The sequence below is a fragment of the Leucopleurus acutus genome, assembly GCF_964270905.1.
Source record: "Leucopleurus acutus genome assembly, chromosome: 3".
NCBI lineage: Eukaryota > Metazoa > Chordata > Mammalia > Artiodactyla > Delphinidae > Leucopleurus > Leucopleurus acutus.
In genome coordinates, this window is record NC_139145.1 from 64,691,053 (window position 1) to 64,710,783 (window position 19,731).

General features: G+C 50.5%; 1 protein-coding gene across 6 annotated transcripts in view; it reads right to left on the reverse strand.

Moving 5' to 3' along the window:
- Positions 1–8,071: 8,071 nt before the first annotated feature.
- TCF7 (transcription factor 7) overlaps positions 8,072–19,731 on the reverse strand; it is a gene marked incomplete at its 5' end in the record, with an annotated part of 30,848 nt that continues 19,188 nt past the window's right edge. Inside the window, 8 exons of one of the 6 annotated variants that reach the window (XM_082835828.1) lie at positions 8,072–8,160; positions 10,806–10,854; positions 11,376–11,483; positions 11,595–11,757; positions 12,184–12,303; positions 13,550–13,642; positions 15,268–15,355; positions 16,214–16,325. In XM_082835828.1, the coding sequence (XP_082691954.1) occupies positions 8,081–8,160; positions 10,806–10,854; positions 11,376–11,483; positions 11,595–11,757; positions 12,184–12,303; positions 13,550–13,642; positions 15,268–15,355; positions 16,214–16,325 (813 nt within the window). In that variant the 3' untranslated portion in view covers positions 8,072–8,080. Of the gene's footprint in view, positions 8,184–10,805; positions 10,855–11,375; positions 11,484–11,594; positions 11,758–12,183; positions 12,304–13,549; positions 13,643–15,267; positions 15,359–16,213; positions 16,326–19,731 lie in introns of all 6 variants that reach the window. The other 5 variants (XM_082835827.1, XM_082835829.1, XM_082835831.1 and 2 more) reach the window with 5 other exon arrangements.

Consider the following 19,731-nt stretch of genomic DNA (forward strand, 5'->3'; position numbering starts at 1 on the left):
GTAGGTAGTAAATGGTTTGCTTTTTGTGTATTTAAATGTTTCTCTTCACTTAATATTAAAAGTTAAGTTTACGTATGGTTGTTCAGTTGGAAAAGACTTGCAGGCAGTTCATGTCCTAGCTCACTGGAGGCTGCGACATAACAATAAGGTTCTGGTAGACTCTGTTCTAATTGTCTTCTAATTTTTTTTCTTTCCTCCTTGTGTTCCCTTTTTACTTACTTTCCCAGTTAGAATTAACTATATTCACATGTAGTCTTAATGTGTTCTCTTCATGTTTACTGTGAGCTCTTCTGGCTCAGATTATTACTTGACAGTAGTTTGCTTTTACTTCAACTCTTATTTGTCCCAAATCTACCTTTATAATAAAGTTTCATGTGCTGTCTCACATAAATCCCCATTTGTTGTCTGTACCAGAGATAGCAAACTACAGCCTGTGTGTGGGTGAAATCTAGCCTACAACCTGTTTTTGCAGTCTGTGAGTTAAAAATGGTTTTTACATTTTTAAAGGATTGTTAAAAAATAGACACACAAAGAGTGTATTTGACCAAAAAGCCTAAAATATTTACTCTGGCTCTTCACAGAAAAAGATTGCAAACCCTTCGACTACTTCTGAATCCCTGATTCCCTTTATTCAGGAAGTAAGCTTGTTTTTCCATTTGTTCTGGTTTTAGTGGGGAAGGTAGCAGCATTCACTCCTAGCTGGAGTGTCTCTTTTCTGCTATTTCCCAATGGTCAACTCTTGCCAAAAGTTTAACTACCTCAAGTATATCCCTCGCAATATCATAACAAACAAATCTTTCCTAAAAGTTCAGGATTGTTAGCATATGCTCTATTTAGTTTGGAAAGGAAGTATCAGCTTATAGGAAGCGGGAGCCTATTATTATTAGCTGTTGATCTGTAACCCCCAAGAATTGTTACAATTATAGGACTAAATATCATCACTACCCATATTTAAAGGATACTGGGATCTTTCTGAATATGTAAGATTGAGTGGACAGACAATATAGTAGTTTAAAATTTTGTTCTCTTCTTGACTTTCTGTAGACCTTGGCCCTTGTCTTTAAACAAATAAAAATTCCTGATAATCTGAAACTCTCATGTTTAATAGAAATCTGATAGCTCATCCAAGAGAAAATAGGCAATTTGTGGACATTATATACCCAAATAAATCATAGGCATATTAAGAGGCCCTTCAAACTGGCTGTAACACTTTCCTACCCTTTTCCCTCTTCCCTGTTATATTCTATTTCTTTAATATGTCTACCAAGAGTTTTCCAGGTTCTCACCTTGTCCAAGTAAAGTGAGTGGCCCTTTCCCATTATCCATAATAGCAAACCTGTCTTCAAAGACACACTCTCTCCTGTCTGCCCTCTCATTTCCCAGTTATTCTGAGCTAATGCTGTAGCATGAAGTCAAACTGAGGCTGGAGTCCTGCCTCTGCCTCTTAGTGCCTACCTCGTCTTGGGTAAGTTGGAAATTGTAGCTACCTGCAGTGTGGTGCTCTTGGTGGTGAAGACTCCTCTGTGACAGTCCTTTGGCTTCTCAGCTTTTCATTGATTCTCTGGGTCACTTGTGATCGAAAGTAAACCAGCCGCCTTCTGAATGTTAGCTTATTACTTTCTCCCTAACATTGTCACGGATTAAGGATGTGTGCTCTCAGTTTCTAATAATTCTTAACCTCTTTCGAGGTGCTGTTATATTTTATTAGCTCACCTTCATAAATCTACTTTTAATATACAAAGTAGGTATTGCTTTACAGTTTTTATATTTTTCCAAAGATTCACAGGCATCCCTTTAGGTTACAGATCCCTGAAGTGGCATTATAGCTGTGATTTATTCTACAACTGTTTGAACACATCAGCTGCTGGAATTGATCAAGCAAGATCTGTATTGTAATTTGGTAGACTGCTAGGACTACAGCTCTGTAACATGGTGCCATGGTAATTCTGAGCTTAGTCTGGAACTAGCTGGAGAAGGAGGAGAGTAGCAGTGAGTCACTATAGGCACATGACTCAGGGCAGGCAGATACTCCAAACCACGTGATTTTTTTTTTTTTTTTTTTTTTTTCCTGGCTGCGTTGGGTCTTCGTTGCATTGTGCGGGCTTTCTCTGGTTGCAGCTTGCGGGGGCTACTCCTTGTTGTGGTGCGTGGGCTTCTCCTTGTGGTGGCTTCTCTTGTTGCAGAGCATGGGCTCTAGGCACGCGGGCTTCAGTAGTTGTGGCGCGCGGGCTCAGTAGTTGTGGTGCATGGGCTTAGTTGCTCCATGGCATGTGGGATCTTCCCGGACCAGGGATTGAACCCGTTTCCTCTGCACTGGCAGGCGGATTCTTATCCACTGTGCCACCGGGGAAGTCCTGCCCGGGCTCTTAATACGGCAGTTTGAACAGGGAGACAAAGTGGTTTCACCAGGGAAAGAGAGCAGCAGACCCTTTGATCTGAGCACAGCCTTTACCTTATCCACATCCATCAGAATCTCATCTTTCAAAGCTTAACTTTTGGTTGCCACCAATTCCATTTGAAGATGTTTCTGATTATTTTTATAAAGCTCAGTATACATTGAAATGGGAAGGTACCAAATAAATGTTCTCCTATGAGTTGCTTGTGCTTTAAAAAGGTGATAATCTTCAATTGTCTGGATTTGTATGAAAACCAGGAGGGAATAAGGGAGAAGATTGCAAGTAAAGGGTAAGCACATGAAATGGTTAAATCCCTGAAGTGTAGCTCCTGGCTTCTTTGTAGGAAGTATAAGACATGGTTGCCTTCTTAGAAGATTTTGGTGTAGCTTAGGAGGCAGAGATAAATACTGCTGGGAGGAAATGAATAATAAAAATGTTCTGAGACAGAACATTAGTGAGCGAATTGGGGCTGCAGAGCTGGAAGGGTCTAGGAAAGGTTCCATGAAGAACTTGGTTTCAAAGGTCAAGTTGGATTTGGTTTGGGTGGAGGGATGCCAAGGTGAGGGAGAAAGCAGTGTGCTCAGTCTGGAACTAGTAGCAGAAGTTGGGTGTCATTAGGCCTGCTAGAGAATATAGTCTGGAAAGAGATATTAAAGCTGGATTGGTGAAAGAATTTTGGTGACATTGTAGGAAGAGTATTCATCAGACTCATGTTAGGCAGTGCAGTTCTTGAGTGAACCAGAATGTTTTTATTATTATTAAAGTATTCTGAATATTGAGGACTTTACAACTAGAGTCTTGATGCCTTTTTCTTGGTTACTATTGTTAAAAGTCACTACCTTCAAAAAACAGAATGAGTAAGAACTGTATGTGTACACAAGATGAAGAACGATGTAAGTTTATAACATGTCCCTTAGCCCAAGATTTAGCCATTTGAACACCTAAGCAGGTAGGCTGAATGCTACCCTTCCTGTTGAGTTGTCAGTGGATGTCAGCATTGTTGGTGGCATAACGGTGTTGGTGAAGGGGCTCTTGTTTGAGCGATTTCCAGTGTGGGACTTCTTTTGAGTGACAGTTTAATTTATGGATAACATACTTGCTTCCTTGCAGTATTTTGCACTGTTGGCTATATCTGGTCTGTGTGCCAATACTGAGAGGCATTTTGTAGGAGGAATATAGTTGCTCACAACAATACCTGCTTCCATGTCTCTAGTTCTCATGACCTTCTGACACTGCTGAACTTGACATGTTCAGGAGTCATTTGCTCAACTTATTAACCTGCCATATGCCGGCCTCTTCTTTCACTCTGAGGATCAGCCTGTTCCATAAAAGTACTCTCACCTTCAGAACCTTCCACCTGTATATGTTGCAAATTGGTATTTTTCCTTTGAGTGCTGAATGTGCCATTTCACATCCTCTTTTACCTGCTTCAGATGCTTTGCAGATATTTCTGTCGTAGGAGGCTTATAGGAAGGGTGGGGATACAGAAGAAACTCAGATATATATATATATATTCAAGAGGAGTTGTGTGTGTGTGTGTGGCTAGAACCTAATTTCTACTCCTCCATTCCCCCCCCCCCCCCGCCCCGCCATTGACTGCACATGCCTGAAAGAACAAGACTTCAGATAAAGGAATGTGAGAACACCTGAATAAAAAAGGAACATCTGGTCCAGAGCCCCGGGTGAACTTTAAAGAAGTGTCAGCCTGAACTAGTAACTATCTCCCTTATAATTCATAGCTGCTGAAATATCCCTTACTTTAGGTTGCTAGTGACCTAACTCATGGGGCCTGCTAGGGATAGGATAGTTCCTACCCCTACCCTAGGACAGAATTATGCCCTTTCCAGTTAACTCTTTGTCCAGTCCCATAACTGTTCTTAACAACTTCAAAATGTCTCTTGATCTAAGGTGGGCTTTTATTCGAGGGAATTGACTATGGGAATATCCCCATCTATATTCTCTGTTGTAAAACTCCCTGCTGTACTCCCTGAGTACATTCAGTTATAGCTCCTCTCAGACCCCCACTGCCCAGTGTGGACAAGCAGACCAGTACAGACTTTGGGAGCCTGAGTTAAAAAGAAGCCCATGGTGATTTGAGATCTGAAACAGAAGGTGATCGCAGTAGTTGGGATTGGGGGAGTTGACACAACCTAGGAACCAGGTTCTGCTTTGGTTGCCAGCTCTGTTTCAAGGACCCTTGGTGAACTCTTAAACTCTCAAGAGACCTGAGAAACAGGCATGCTAAAGCAGCTTTTCTAACCTCACAGAAAAGCCAACTCAGCTTTAATATAATGAATTAGTTTTTGGTCTCAAATCTTATAGGCCTGGCAAGTCTGTGTTACCCTTGTTCCTTCAACGCTGTTTTTTTTTCCCCCCCCCGGAGAAATGCATGCAGGAACTGATTCCTTTCTTATTCTTTGGAACAATGTAAAGAACCATTCTGCTTCACTGCACATGTGGCCTTCCTAGCCAGGCTTATGGTACACTGAATAGAGCTGGGCAGCTTCTGGGCCATCCAGAATGTAGTTACAGTTCAGAAGAGTGTCTAGCCACAGAGCTTCCTGTAAAGGGGGAAACACCCTCAAATTGGGAGACCTGGGAATGCGCTGCTAGCTTGTTGGGCTGAGCCCTCACCATGTCTTCTGACTTGAGGGCAGGGGGAGCAGCCGTAACAGGGGAGGGATCAAGATCTGTATTTCAAGCAAATCTGCCAGTTGTCTAGGAATGTGTAAGGGAGGTTGGGATGTCTTGTCTTATGTCTCAGAAAACAGCATGTTTTTGGCTGGAAATGAGGTGGGACTGCTGTGGTATTTGAAGTTGAATTTGGGGCTACACTCTCAAGTCACCCCATGCCCTCACAGGAATGTGCTGGTATGATCTAGGAAGATTTGAGTTTCCTCTTTGAAGTCAGTTTCTTTTAAAAGGCTGGTTTGATTTTAACAAAGTTGCCAAAGCCCCCCTCTTTACCCTCACATACACAAAGAGTGCATTGTTCATGTACCCCCTGTGCTGTAAATAAGACACCAGATCAGATGCAGCAACCCAGTCTTGCATAAGCCTTGGTTAAAATGTTTTTTGAAACAACTAGGCCAGTAGCCAGAGCGGAATTCTTTAAATGGGACAGATGTCAAGAGAATGGCTGGTCTCCTCTAGCACCCTTGCAGAAAAAGGCAAGTCTAGGATTACAACTTTCAGTGGCCTACTTTAAATAGACACTACTCTGGAAGATGACTTTCTTTATATTTTTAAACATAAAATCCAAAAAACTAACTGTTAAGTGAAAATTACAATACATTATGGTGACCCAGCAGCTGGCTGTTGTAATACTTCTTGCCCACCATTTGTACCTAATGGTTGACTGACCTTTTGAGGTGGCTTTGTGACACCTTTTACATTCATGATGGGTCTCAAGAAGTTTATACTTAAACATGATGGAAACTGCTGTGGAAAAAGATTGTAGATTTATCAGTCTTCAGTTTTGTATAAGAATATGACTACCTCAAGAAATATTTCATGTACCTTACAGTCTTTGGGAGGAAAGGGTGCTCTTAAAATACCCATCTTTTGGATTTTATGATGATACCAGGTTATAAAAGATTCCTGTGTGTTCATGTTTTCCTCAAAATAGGCTATATACTTCTGTCTTTTCTCTCTGCCTTCAGAGGAAAATGGAGCCCAGTGATGATACGTGCCTATTTCTGGTTGGGTTTTCTTAGGGGCTGTGGCGGCAGTTTCCAGTCCATTCTCATATGAGCAGTGGGGTAGGTTGGCCTGTGCCTGCATCAGGGGTGAGCTCAGAGGACTGGGGGGTTAAGATCAAGGCTTGCAATGGGAACTTATATCTAGCATGAGCCCCGCTCTCTGGGTTGGAGCAGGGCCCAAGCCCCTTAAGGAGAGATGACAAGTCAATCCCTGGCTTGTGTAGGTTCAACGTCTTGAGAACATGTGTACCATAATAGAGAATAAACTTTGTGGCTGTGGAAAAGAAAAGGAAAGAGTGTTATACTCTGTCACTGAAACAGCTTATTCCTCAGAGTCAAGCTTTGAAAAAGAAACCCAGTAAAAAGTATCTTTATTCTCATATCAGAAAAGTTTTTCTGTAATATGCATTAACAATACAAAAATATTTTGAATACTACAATGGTCCTTTTTTCTCTCAAGACTTCTTGCAACACTACACCAGAACATACCATCTTTGGATTCTGAGAAGCCAGTGGCTAAAGTAGGAACTAAAGGCTTTTGTTGAGGGTGTGTGTGGGTACGGGGGTATAGCCCTTTCTCTTTGGACTCAGGCTATGTACAGTGAAGAGGAGGCAAAAAACCCAACTAAGTTAAATTAAAGATTCGTTTTTTAAGGCTCAGGGTTGAAGCTTGGCTCAGAAATGGGTTAAAGTAGGCTGTGGTGCAAACCCGATGTCCACCACTAGAGGTTTTCTGGGCTCCTTGCTTTGGTTATAATAGTCTTTCTTCCTGAAGCCCCATAGGGAAACTGAAGCTGGCCTACTTTCACGCTGGAAGATAGACACTGGTTGTCCTGAGGTTTGGCTTGCCCTCTTACAACTGTCTGAGAGCTGGCTAGAATGGTGTGGATAGGCTGGAACTGGATCTGTGAAAAAGGCTCTCAAGAGCAGGTAGGGATGCACACTGGATTTTGAGCCATGACTTACTTGAACTGTTGACTGCAGCCACTAGTGACTGAGGCATTTGGTATCAGGGCTTCTTAGGTGGTTGAGTTCCTTAGGAAACATTTCTGAGTAATTTGAACTAGAGCCACATACCCTCACCACCCACACTTGCCTTTAAGGTGGTGTCAGGTTATTCCTGTTGGCTAGGGTGATAGGCCTAAATTTAACCTATTCCATTCACTCCTCTTCTTGTAAGCTCCAAAGAACGTGGCAAGAAGCTTCCTTTGGTCCAGCTTACAGATAGCAGCTGGTTTTCTGTAAACAGGGCTTCTCCAGGCCCTTAAGAGAGAAACACTGTTGTCTTAAGCTTTGTGGTTGTGACCATGCTTACATATTGTTTGGTAAACCAGCTTGTTCTTGGTCCATGAAGTATCTTGTATGGGGAGGGTGTGGCAGTGGTGGGGTTGGGTGGGGGAAGTAGGGAAAGCAGTTGGGCTCAGTCCAGTCCATCTATGACCTATAGCAGAAAAGCAAGGGAGGCAGGGAGGGGCATCTGGCTAGCAAGACAGATGGTAAAAAGAATAGATCCAGTCTGCCATAGGCATGAGGGGATGATGCCCTTAATCAAATGACACAACGCAGATCTAATTCCCACCACTTGGAGCAGTTTGAATTGATGGCCCCATGTTCAGGCAGAAGATGTGCAGCCTCTGAAATCTCCAGGGCCTGGACTCTGAGAGGGAGCCAACAGGGCCCCTGGCCGGTTTCCACGTGCTTTGGGGCTCTGTCGTCTCCTCTCAGAGGGTGGGCCCCTGGAGGAAGCCATGTGTCCTCTGCATGCTAGGCTGCCTGTCTCTGAGATTCCTGTTGCTGTACCTGTGTACTCTGCAGGTTGCTGTGAGGAGCCTGAGGGGGCCCAGGGGGCTGGGAGGCTGAGAGTGGCCGAGAGACCTGGTGATGTAGGCGCCGGTTCCGCAGGGCTAGCAAGCAGTTCTGTGGGGAAGTGGGGCAGCAGGAGGTACGAGGGTGAGTCCTGGGGAGCTGGGGACCCGGGGCAGCCTAGAGCACTGTCATCGGAAGGAACGGGGCTGGGGCAGCGGCCTTCTCCGGGTAAGTACCGAATGCATTTCTTTTTCCTCCTAGGAATAGTGAAGAGAGTTATCTGTAAACAGAGGGTGAATTCATAGTCATACTCCACAACCAAAAAATGCTGTCCTTGCATAGGCCTAGCTCCCCATGACTTAGGTGATATGTCTGTGCCTTCATGCTTAGCGCTACAACTGCTGAGCCTGGCCCAGACCTAGGGACAGGTGCAGCTCCCAGCAGAACCACAAGGTGGCACAGGGACCTTTTGTAGCTTGGCCTGTGGGCTGCCTGCTATCTTCCAGGGCAGCTATCTCCTAGTCCAGGCTGTTGAGGCTCTGCTTCACATTTGTGGGACTCAGATCTGATTAAGGAAGCGGCGGGGGGGGGGTGGGGGGGCTGCAATGGGCTTGTGGCTTCTAGGGCTGAGCAATCCAAATGCTCAGAGCTAGGCTAGGGGCAGAGAAGGGAAAGAATTGGACAGTGACTTGTCTACCATCTTATTCTCTGGACAACACTTTGTTTCTGAGTAGCGTGGAATGGATGGAATAGGGCCTCCTCTGAGAACAGGGTTGCTTGCCATCATGTGTACACACACACACATACTTATTTCCCCAAATTCCTCTTTGCCCTTGGACAGGGAGTATGGTGGGCACTCATAGGGGCTGGACAAGTATTCCCTAGAGTCAGTGAACTTACTGCCTGGAGCAGCCTGAGCCTTGGCTCTAGCAGGCCTGGCCTGAACCTCAACTAGGCAACTTTAGCCATTTGATAGGTATACTTTCTTTTCCCATACACAAATACTTCTCTGTTGTATGGTGAAACATACAGGTTTAATGCCACAGGGTCTGAGTATGGCTACCAGGGGTACCTCTGTTCATCTCCCTACCTCTCTGAGCCCGCTGGTCTCAGCAGGTACGTGATATAAGTCACATGGCCACTGGGCATTTAGGTTATTCAGGTTTTTCTCTACTACAGTCACTTCGTTATTCTTAGGGCTCGGTATGGTACAGCAGGGATCCCAACTGGAAGAAGTGAGGGAGCTGGTGGACCATGATGACTTTGAGGCCTGGGAACAGGGGCTCAGGCCATTTAAATGCTGTGTGTGTGATTTGTCTGCTGAGGACCTGCTAGGCCTGATAAGCACCAGACCAACATTACCACGGAACCCTGGGCACCAGGTACCAGAAATACCTTCTAAGTCTGCCTTTCCTTTCCTCCTAGAGCATTGTCTCTCCTCCTTCCTCTTAGACCCAAGTAGTCTTCCCCACGAGCTGTTGTGTTCACTCCCATTCTTAGGAGGCATGGGCTCCCCAGTCTGCGGGTATGTTGGGGGCTAGGGGCCAGAGGAGGGCAGCAGGCCCAGCAGAACATGTGCAGAGAGTAAGGGAAGCAGCTTGAAGCAAAGGGAGGACAGTGGTGGGGACAAACCCACCTGCACGGACCACACCAATCCGTCTGCTGGTTGAGGCCAAAGCGAGCACGGCATTTCTTAGGCGAGCCAGGGTCTGCTCACAGCCATGCCAGAGGGGCAGAGCAGGGCAGAGGGCGAGCAGGCAGGCAGCAGGGCAGAGCAGGGCCCAGAAAGAAGAGGTAACATCAGTGTTAGCCAGTCACAGATACCCCACAGTCCCTACAGGCAAGGGCTTCTCCACGGCACAGCCAGCCCTAGTGGGAGCCCCAGGGCCCAAAGCCAAGGTATCAGGAAAGGGTGGCACCCAGCTGGCAGTGTAAAGGCAGTGGGAAGAACGGTGGGGGTGGGGAGGGAGGGGACCCTATCAGACTGGCTCCTCTCTGTGGCTTGTGGGGCCCCTTGCAGCAAGGGAGCTCAGAGAAGAACCTGGGGGGCCCGTGGGGATCAAGCCTCTTCTGCCTTAGGGCCCCACCCCCACCCCCACCCCGCCAACTCCCTGCCCATTTTATCCAGTTTTTCTTCATCTTTGCCAGTGTGCAATCTGCCTGACCCATATCCCCTGCGGCTGTAGCTTAAGCCTATGCTACATACTTTTCCAGAAGGAAAGTAAAGCCCATTCTTCAACCTTAGAAAAAGGACTGAGGACTCTCCCGTGCCCCAGTCCTAGCTTCCAGCTTCGCTGTGTGGGGCAGCACAGCTGAGAAAGTCGCTCGTGGATGCGGAGTGTGAAGTATCAGAGTTGGGACAGGAATTCACCCAGAGGAAGACTTGAGGCAGGGTGCGGCCTCCCGAGTCCTCTATACAGAGCACTTTGCGCCTCCGTGAGAACTGGGGGTGGGGCGATAGAGAAATTGCTAGGCACCAGCCAACAGGCTGTGTGACTGCTGGGCTCAAGCATGGGGCCTGGCTCAGCCTTCACCCAGACAGCCTGCTGCTCACCTCCGCAGAGCTAACCAGGATGCAGTATTTGGGTTTAGTCTTGAATCAAACAGTTCCTCACTAGCTTCTCTGGCAGAGGCTGGCCACTAGCAGGGCTTGCAAGGGTGTGTGTGTGGTGGGTCACAAAGCACTGCTCTAAGAATTGGCTTCTGTAGGTCTTCCCTGGGACTTAGTGTAGCTGTTCCTCCTGTGGGGGGTTGACTTGTGAGATGCAGGCCTCGTTTCCAGAGGGCCCAGGCCCTAAAGGTTCATGGCTCAGTACTCTGCCCCTCTCTTGGGCCAGAGCAGGGCCGCTCGTGAGCTGGGGACCCGAGAGGAGCCTCCACTACTGCTGAGGGAAGGCCTCACCTGTGTTGGATTCTTGGTGCTTTTCCCGTGACCGCCTCTTCTTCTTCCCCTGCAGGGAGCAAAGTGGAGGATGCTCAGAGGATGCTGGGAGGTGGACACTGTAACCCCAGTGAGCGAGTGGTTGGGACACCTGCAGCCTGCTGCCTAGTCTGGCTGCCGCTGGGATTCCAGGTCCACAGTTCCCTCTGATTTGGGGGCCCTGGTGTTTCTTGATTGCACTTTTTGCTAGGTTACCACGGAGCAGCTGGGGCCTCCTCCCTTTCCCACACTGGTCTCCTTTCTGAATGCAGGAGGTGACTTCCGGGCCCCTTCCTCCGCTTGTGCTGATGTAGCCCAGTCAAGTACTGGACAACAGCTCTGTGTGGAAGTACATCCTGGGGAAAATGAGCCTGCCTTTAGGGGCAGCTCCCCTCATCTGATCCTCTTCTGAGCTAGCCATGGGAGGCCTTGGACCCTCTATTCTACCACCTCCCCTCCTCCTCTGTGCCTTCAGGACAGTAGTCCCAACTTCCCTGGTGAGACTGTGGCCTGGCATCTTGAAGGTTCCCCTACTGTGTGTTGGCCACTCACGTAGTTGTCCCGCGCCGACCAGCCTGGGTAGAGCTGCATGTGCAGCTGCCTCTCCTTGCGGGCCAGCTCATAATACTTGGCTTGCTCTTCCCGGGACAGTGCGTGCCACTGCAGAGGGGAAGGGGAGCAGATGGAGGTGCATCAGGGAGTCAGCAGGCTGCACCGGGGTGAAGGTAGTCAGGGCCCACCCCTACCAGCCCACCTGCCCCGTGGCCTCACCCTACGGCCCAGGATCTGGTTGATGGCAGCGCTCTCCTTGAGTGTGCATTCTGCAATGACCTTTGCTCTCATCTCCTTCATGTACAGCATGAAGGCGTTGAGAGGCTTCTTGATGGTTGGCTTCTTGGCTTCCTTCTCTGCCTTGGATTCTGCCTGCGTCTTCCTGAAGGACACATGAACAGATCACTCAGGGGCCCCCACGGTGTCCTGATGCTACCACTCTCCTCTAGTGTGTCCAGTGTATGTGTAAGTGCCTGGATACTAGGGTTTTTTAAATGGGATCTTTTTTTTAGCTGCCCCAAAGTAGGTGAGCAGAGCTAAGTAACTTATAGTTCCTTATAGGAATTTTGCAGCTAAGTAAGGAGAGCCCCTCCCCTCTTGGCTCAAACTAAATCCACCCACTCCCTTCCTGCTTCTGAGGATCAAAAAACTGGTCAGTGGCAATTGCCAAAGGACGGCTTGGCCAGAGGCCTCCTGGCAGTCCCTGGAGCTCCCAGGCAGCAGGCTTGGGCCTGGGGGGAGGAATGTGTATCTTGAGGTCTGCTTACCTGTCCCACCCCCAGTCCCCATCGAGTGTCTTTTCACTCACAGGCTGCGGTCATAGGGCTGCAGCTCCTGCTTCCCTGAAGGGGGCACAATGGCTGGGTGGGGGATGGCTGCGGGGTGACCAGGTACACCGGAACCTAGCATCAGGGGTGGATGGGTGAACCTAAAGGCAGAAGAAGAGTTAACACTGAGCCAGGTATGTACGGGCCAGATCTCTGGACACAGAGAGGCCCCTGCACAATACAAGAGGGTGAACAGATACCCACCTCCACTGACCTGCATACAAGTACACAGAAATACATACAAATACCTGCTCCCAACACACTGCACAGACACGATGCAAAAATCTACATGTATGTCAAATTCAGGTGGTTACTGAAGCTCTGAATAGCTTTTGAATCTGTCCCCTTCTTACCTCCTGCCCTCACCAGCTCAGCCTCAGCCTGTGGCTGCCCTTATTTTCCTCCTTGACCCCTCAAGGCCTCTCTCTATGTAACAGCCAGAGTAACCTTTTAAAAACACCTGAATGCTCTTGGCCACTTCTGTTGAAATTCCCCCACTGCCCACAGAATAAAACCCAGGCTCCTCCCTAGGGCTTGCACAGCCCTGTATGGCCATCTCTGCTGACATTTCTAGCCCCACCCCCCCACCCCATTTCCCATCACTTCCCACCCCCAGCCATCTCCAGTTACTGATGTTCCCTTTGTTTCCCTCACTCAAGAGATGTTATCCTCTTCATGAAGCCTTCCCTGACCCATCAGACATGGCTGGGGTCTCCTCGGGGCTTCCCCATCATCCAGCTAGCCCATTCAACTGCTGCTGCTGTGTCTATACCTCCCACCCTGGGCTGTGGGCTACAGATGTCTGTTGAATTCCTTGTTCCATACCTGCGCACAAGCCTGTCACTGAGGGAGTGAGCCAAGTGAAAGGACACACATATACACATAGCTCCCACTTTACTTTCTTGATGTTCTATGGATACCAATCTGTCCCTTACTGCTTGCACAGGTATGGAATAACTGAGCAGGTGGCCCCTAAGGGCCAGAGGTTGGAGATGCATGTAAAAGGTTCTGCCTCAGCTTGGGCAGAGCTCAGGGGTTGCTGTCCTGACTCATCCTTTGCTCAGCAGGATGCACAACAGAGGTGAGTGCACACACACCTGCACACGTGTACATGCACTGTCTCTGGCTGCTCTGTTGTGCTTTGCACTGTATGGCCTGGGCTTAGGCCTCCTGCACTCCCACTGGCTTCATTCTCAGGTATAGGGCAGCGTGGGGCTGGAGAATGACAGACGGACGGATGGACAGACGATTGACACAGGGCAAGCACTGGCCTGGGCGTGGCCTCTTGTGGGCACTGAAGCCTGGGCAACAGGAAGCAGGAGCCTAGCTGCAGGGTAGGGGACTCACCTGGGGTAGGGGGCGCCAGGGGCTGCGGTGGGGGCGGGGAAGTGCTGTCTATATCCGCAGGAAGGGGACAGGGGGTAGAGAGGAGGGCTGGGCCTGTGGTTGGGAGAGATAGCTGTTAGCAGTCTGGCTACTTGCCAAATGTGGGGAACGACTTCCCCACCTTGCTTGGGCCTGACCCCTAGTGTAATAAGGCAAATTGGCTTCTGCTTGGACCACTCTAGTGTATATTTTAAACACGTGCCACCAGAGGGCAACCTTTCCCTCTATAGCAGCGGTCCCCAACCTTTCTGGCACCAGGGGCCGGTTTTGTGGAAGACAGTTTTTCCACGAACTGGGGCTCGCCCTGCCGCTCACCTCCTGCTGTGCGGCCCAGTTCCTAACCCCTGCTCTACAGGCTTACCTTCCCTCTACTCATGTATAAGGAGTAGAAATGGCAGCATTCTCCTGGGACCCAGGTTAGTAGGTCCCTGGGGTCCCTCCAGCCTCACCTCCTGAAATTCGGGCTTGATACCTGCATACCTGCCTTAAGACCTTTGCACTCACTGTTGACACTCTTAGGACTGTTCTTCTGTCCCACTTTGTTTCAAACTCCTGGTCATCTGTCAAGGTCTTGCTTGGCCAAAACACCCTTTCTCCTGAAAGCCCTTGAGATCCCAAACTGGATGAGGTGTCCCTCCAGGCTTCTACAGTCCTCAAAGCACTGCTAACAGTGCTCTGTAATTGGCCTCTTGCCTGACGTGTGCACTAGGTGGACTGAGTTCTGAGAGGGCAGGGACCGGAGGATCAACCAGCTTCAGCAGTGCTGCTCTGGTTCCCAGAACCTGCCCGGTGCACTTAAATCCTGCGGGGACTCGTAAGGGTAGTCCTGATTTGTATTCAAGGTGGAGCTTTATCCAGAGACAATCTGGACAGGGAAGAGTGAGCTGAACGTGGATAAAGGGCAGGTAGGAAGGGGCAGGTGGGCCCCAGGTTGGGCTTCTGGCCTGCTCTGCCTTCCTGGGAAGCCAGGCTTTCCTGCCTTTGGGTAATTGCCCCAACCTAGAGAGGCTAGAGGCCTGCCTAGGTCAAACTGCGCACGATGAACAAAGGGTCACGTACTCTGCCAAGGCCCAGCTCCAGCTGAAGACGGGCCCTTTGGCTCACAGTTGGGCCTGCCGAATGAGAGCCAGGCTGTCTTTCCCTGGCCCAGCCTTAGCAGAGTCTCCAAGCAGAATGCCAGGGGCTTGGACTGAAGCAGGCACCATAGGGGCAAGAAGGACCCCGCCCTTCAAGCAGCTCAGCCAAGGAAGGGACCAGCCAGCAGTAGACACTGAGGCAAGTGGGAAGTATCCCTCTGTCCACCAGGCCACTGAGAAGCAACAGCTTCTTTTGTGGCCATGCATGCTGCCACGTCCCCGGTCAGGCCTACTTTTTCTTCCTCACATACTCATATGGCCCTGAACAGCCCAGGGTTCTCCCGTCCAAGTCTTAGACGTTACGGCAGAGTGTGATAGGGCTAGGACCAGGGGCTAGGTCTCCTGCCTTCCCAAAGGGAGTATGTCTGGCTAGCTGAGGCATGGATAGAGCTGCTGGCCAGCCCCTGGTACCTGTACAGAGCTGGCATCTGTACAGAGCTGGCATCTGGGTGCTCAGCACAGAAGGGTGGAGGAGGAAAATGGAAGGGCAGGTATGGGTCCAACCAGCGCAAGGTGCCCCTTTCCCACTGGGCCCTCACTCACCAGCTTACAGTGTGCGGGAGCTGTCCCATGCTGCCTGAGGTCAGAGAGTAGAAGCCAGAGAGGTCAGGGGTCTGCAGAGGCCTGTGAACTCCTGCAGTGGAGAGGGGCCGAATAAGTGAGCCAGCCTGACCTGGAGGCCACTTCAGCTAGTTACTGCATCCTGGAGCCTCCTGTGGGGCCCTCCTAGGATCCCATCTCCGTGTGCTAGAGGGAGGACCAGACATACTGGTTTGTTCAGGACTATCCCAGTGTGATAACAGTGCCCCATTTACAGGCTAGGGAAATCAAGGGCAGAGGGTTTGGGTGACTTGCCTACGGGACAGTGGCTGGACAGTGGCAGAGTTGGAGTCATTCAGGAGTGGGAGGCCAGACCTTGCCACACTCTGGTCCAATGCTGGTCTGTAACTGGGGCCTCTCTGCTGGGGGCTCTAGCCTGGCTTTCCGGGCAGGAGGCAGACCCCCTGGCCTGGGGAGCCAGGGCTCCACCCATCCCCCCGTGCCCCCTCCTCCCCAGGGTTGAGTCAGCAGGTTTCCCACAGCCGACAATGGCTGATTTCAGAATGACTCTGCCCGAGGCTGAGGTGAATCAGCCATCACAACCACCACTTTCCATTTTCTCACTGGGGGAGGGAAAGACTACAAGTTTTATATTTATCAGTTTTACACAGAGGCCTACTCCCATACTGGTATTGGGTAGTCACGCAGGATTTAGGCTCCTACCTCAACCTGAAGCCTTCAGATTTTGACCAGGTACCACCTTCCCCAACCTTTGGTGCCCTCAGGCTCCTCAATCTGTTGGGCATGTTCGAGGGCCCCTGAGTTTGCACAGCCCCAGGTTCTCCACTTACAAAAAGGGTCTAGCCACCTGGTCTCAGAAGGCTGGGACTTGATCTCCCCACTCCCCGGCTCTGGGTCTTGTTGGGCCATTCCCATCCAGGATCCATACCTTGCTTCTGGCTGATGTCGGCTGGAGCAGGTGTGGGATGTGGGCTGCTGAAATGGTCATAGAGAGGAGAGAGTTGGGGAACGCCGTGGGAAGGCTGACTGGCCTTGTTGTGCTGAAAAACGAGGAGGGTGGGTGAATGTGGGGGACCTGAGAGAGGAAGGCACGAGACCGGGGTGCACATACGGGAAGAGCCCCAATTAGCTGTGTGGCGGCAGCCCAACCACCAGAGAAAAGTGGAGGTGATCAAAACCACAGGCTTCACTGGACAGGACCCCACTCAGGCCACCTGGTGTCCAGGAGCCCTGCCCCCCCACCCAACTTTGCCCAAGCAGTCCAGTCTCCTACTAGAGAGCCTCTCGGTCTTTCTTGGCCCTCAGTTCTAGGAGGCGTTTCCCCTGCCCAGGAAATTCTTCCTGCCTCCTGGTTTCAGAGATCTCCCCGTTTCTCTGAGGCCCTATGGCCTGTCTGGGGAGCTGCTCACAAGCCTCCAGCCCTAAGCCTGGAGCTTGCTGTCCCCCTCCTCTAGCCCCCAGACTGAGGGGCTTGAGTCTGACCCTCTGGAACCACCTCAGGCTTAAGAGGATTTGTTGACATAGGGAAGGGGCCCCCTCAGCTCTCTAACTCAGGGGAGGTGGGGCAAGGTCGTGCCAGCTATGGCCAGGCTCCCCCCAGGGCCAACCCACCCAGCCTCCACACTTCCTGTTTCCTCAGCACCGCAGGACTCTTACTTTTCACGCTAGTCACATGGATTTGTCATGAGTTGACTCATATTCAGACTGGGACGGGGGCTCCCCTGAGACCCAACCACAGGGAGTTTGCGGCTCAGGGCCAAGGCCTAGCTCTGCATATCCTCGGTGCACACCTTTGCAGGCCAGGGCCCTGGAGACATCATCTAAAACTGAAGGTCAGCTTCCACTTGGAAAAGTCCACCTGTGGGGATGCTGCTGGCTGGGAGCACAGATGAGTGACTTCTAACCCACGACACAGAAGAAATGGGACATCTCTGGGGCAACAGTCATGAGAGATGGTAGTCTGGGCTCCTTCCCACCCTGTAGGTGAAATTTCTCACTGGCTGAATTTAGCCAGACTCCTTAACATCTCTGGGCTTCCTCTCCTGTGTAGTGGATGGGATTCATGATCCCTTCATCACCAGGTTGGAGGAAGGTGAAGGTAGCTCTTGGTGAGGAGGCCTGGCGCCGGTCCTTCGGCACTGGCTGTTGGGGGTCCAGAGTGAGGCTAGAGGGAAGGGCAGGTATGAGCCACACTGTAGCCATGGCATGAGGCTCCCGGGTGGGCACAGGATCCCACACCTCCCAGCAACAGCCCTGGCCACCACCTTTCCCACATTCCTGCCTCCAGGGGAGCTTCAGGCTGGGCTACAAGCTGTACCCTTCCCCTCAGGGCTTGGTAAATTGCTCACACTGCCACCTGTCAGTCCCCTGCTCATCCATCTGCCCACCAGGAGGAGTCTTGGATACCAGGGATGATGAGCCTGCCTCCTGTCCTCAGGCAGACGGGAGTTAATGCTCTAATAGTGGTGGCTCCTTCTTTGCGGCTGGCGTGGATCTGGCATCACAGCCACTTCCTGAGGCCGATGCCTCACCTCTGACCAGAGGCCTCTCCTGGCCTCCTGGGGCAGCGCAGGAGAGCTTCCGAGGACTCGCCACTGTGGGCTTGAGGAAGAGTCTGCCAACCACGTTCAGTTCCTGGATCTAATTTACTACAATACCTGAGCACCTATTACCTTGTCTCAAATGGCTCCTGTGAGGATAAAGCCAGGAGCTCAAGTAGTCAGGTGTCAGGTAATGAGGAAGGGACATGTAAGAAGCCCTTCATTCACCCTGAAGAGTGAGGAGGAAACGTTACTTAGAGTGCTTCCCTAGCCCCCTGGTGCCAGGCCTCACATGGTCCAGACACTTTGATCTTATTATGCCAAAGGAGGTCTGCCTGGAGATGGCAGACACGCCTGGCAGCCCACTGGCAGCATCACTTGTGAAGAGTGAAGACAGGGCCATGCTGTTCAAAGCTTTGGTTGCTGGGACCTTCCTGTTGCTGTGTGAAGGCTGGGCTTCCTGAGCAAGCTGGGGGAAGCTCCTGTCATTCCCAGGCCTTCTTTTATCCCCAGCACGGACCCAGACTCACCTGTGACAGGTTGGGATCGTGCGGGGGAATGGAAGGTGGAAAACAGGACCCTCAGGCCTGCAGGTGACCGGCAACAGAGAGAGGAGTAGACTGGGATAGTAGGTGTGGGGTACGGGGTGTGGGGGAATGTGACCCCTTCATGTACTGAGTACTTGCCACATGCCAGGCACTGTGCCCAGCACTTTGCAAGCCCAGTCTTATTCCCACCAGGGTACCAGCAGGTTGCTATTTCTCGCATCTGTAAGTCCTCCAGCTGCCACCTCGTGTCTTCCTCCCCTTTATTGCAGACCTCAGCAGAGCTGTCCCCATTTGCTGCCTCAAGTCTTCAGCTCTCATTATCCCTTCATCCAGGCCAGTCTCTTGCCCCATCACTTCCCTAGGTGACTCGTCAAGGTCCCTAGGGACTTCCATGTTGCTGAACTCAGCGGTCAATTCTCAGTCTGCATTTTACCTGACTTCTCAGCACACTGAACACAACTGATCTCTCCCTCCTCCTTGTGGTAGTTTCTTCACTTCGATTCCAGGATGCCACACTCCCCTGATTTTCCTCTAACCTCAGAGACCACTCCTTCTCAGCCTTGTTTCTGGCTCTTTATCTTCTTCCTGACCTGACCCAAGCTTGGCCCTCAGTTCTCTATCAATCCTCCCCTCCCAGGCTGCTCTCATCCAGGCTTACGGCTTTAAACGTCTTCATCTGATGACTCCACATCTCCAGCCCCCACTTCTAGGAACTCCACTCTCCAAATGCTCCCCAAATTCAACATGTCCAAAGTAGAACCTTTGACTCCCTGCCCCAAACATTCCTCTCCATCTTCCTCAGTTAATGGTAACTCCCTCCTTCCAGTGGCTGAGACCAAACAGCTTGGAGTCACCTTTGACGCTTCTTTTTCTCACACTCCACCTCCAATTTGTCAGCAAATCCTAATGGCTCTACTTTCAAAATACAACAGAATCCAGCCACTTCTTTCTTTCTCCCTTTCCCCACCCAGTCCAAGCCACAGTCACGTCTCACCTGGCGACTGCAGCAGCCTCCTGCTTCCTCAGTCCTCCATCCAGCAGCCACAGAAATCAGATCACGTCGCTCCTCAGCCCAGGCCTATGGAGCTCCAGGATCAGGCCCCCAACCACCCCTCTAACCTCAGTACCGTCCTCGCTCCTTGCCCACTATGCCCAGCACTTCTCATGGTTGTTTCAGCCTCCAGCCTCTTCCTCCAGTTACTCCAGTGGTCATTTTTAACTGTGCCAGGATGGGAAGTGGGTTGGGAAGTACAGCTCTAGGCTTGCTGACCTTTTTCATTGACCTTTCCTCTATAGGACCCTGGGCCAGTATGCCCCTTGTAAAATGAGCATGATCGTATCAACCCTGCCTACCTCAC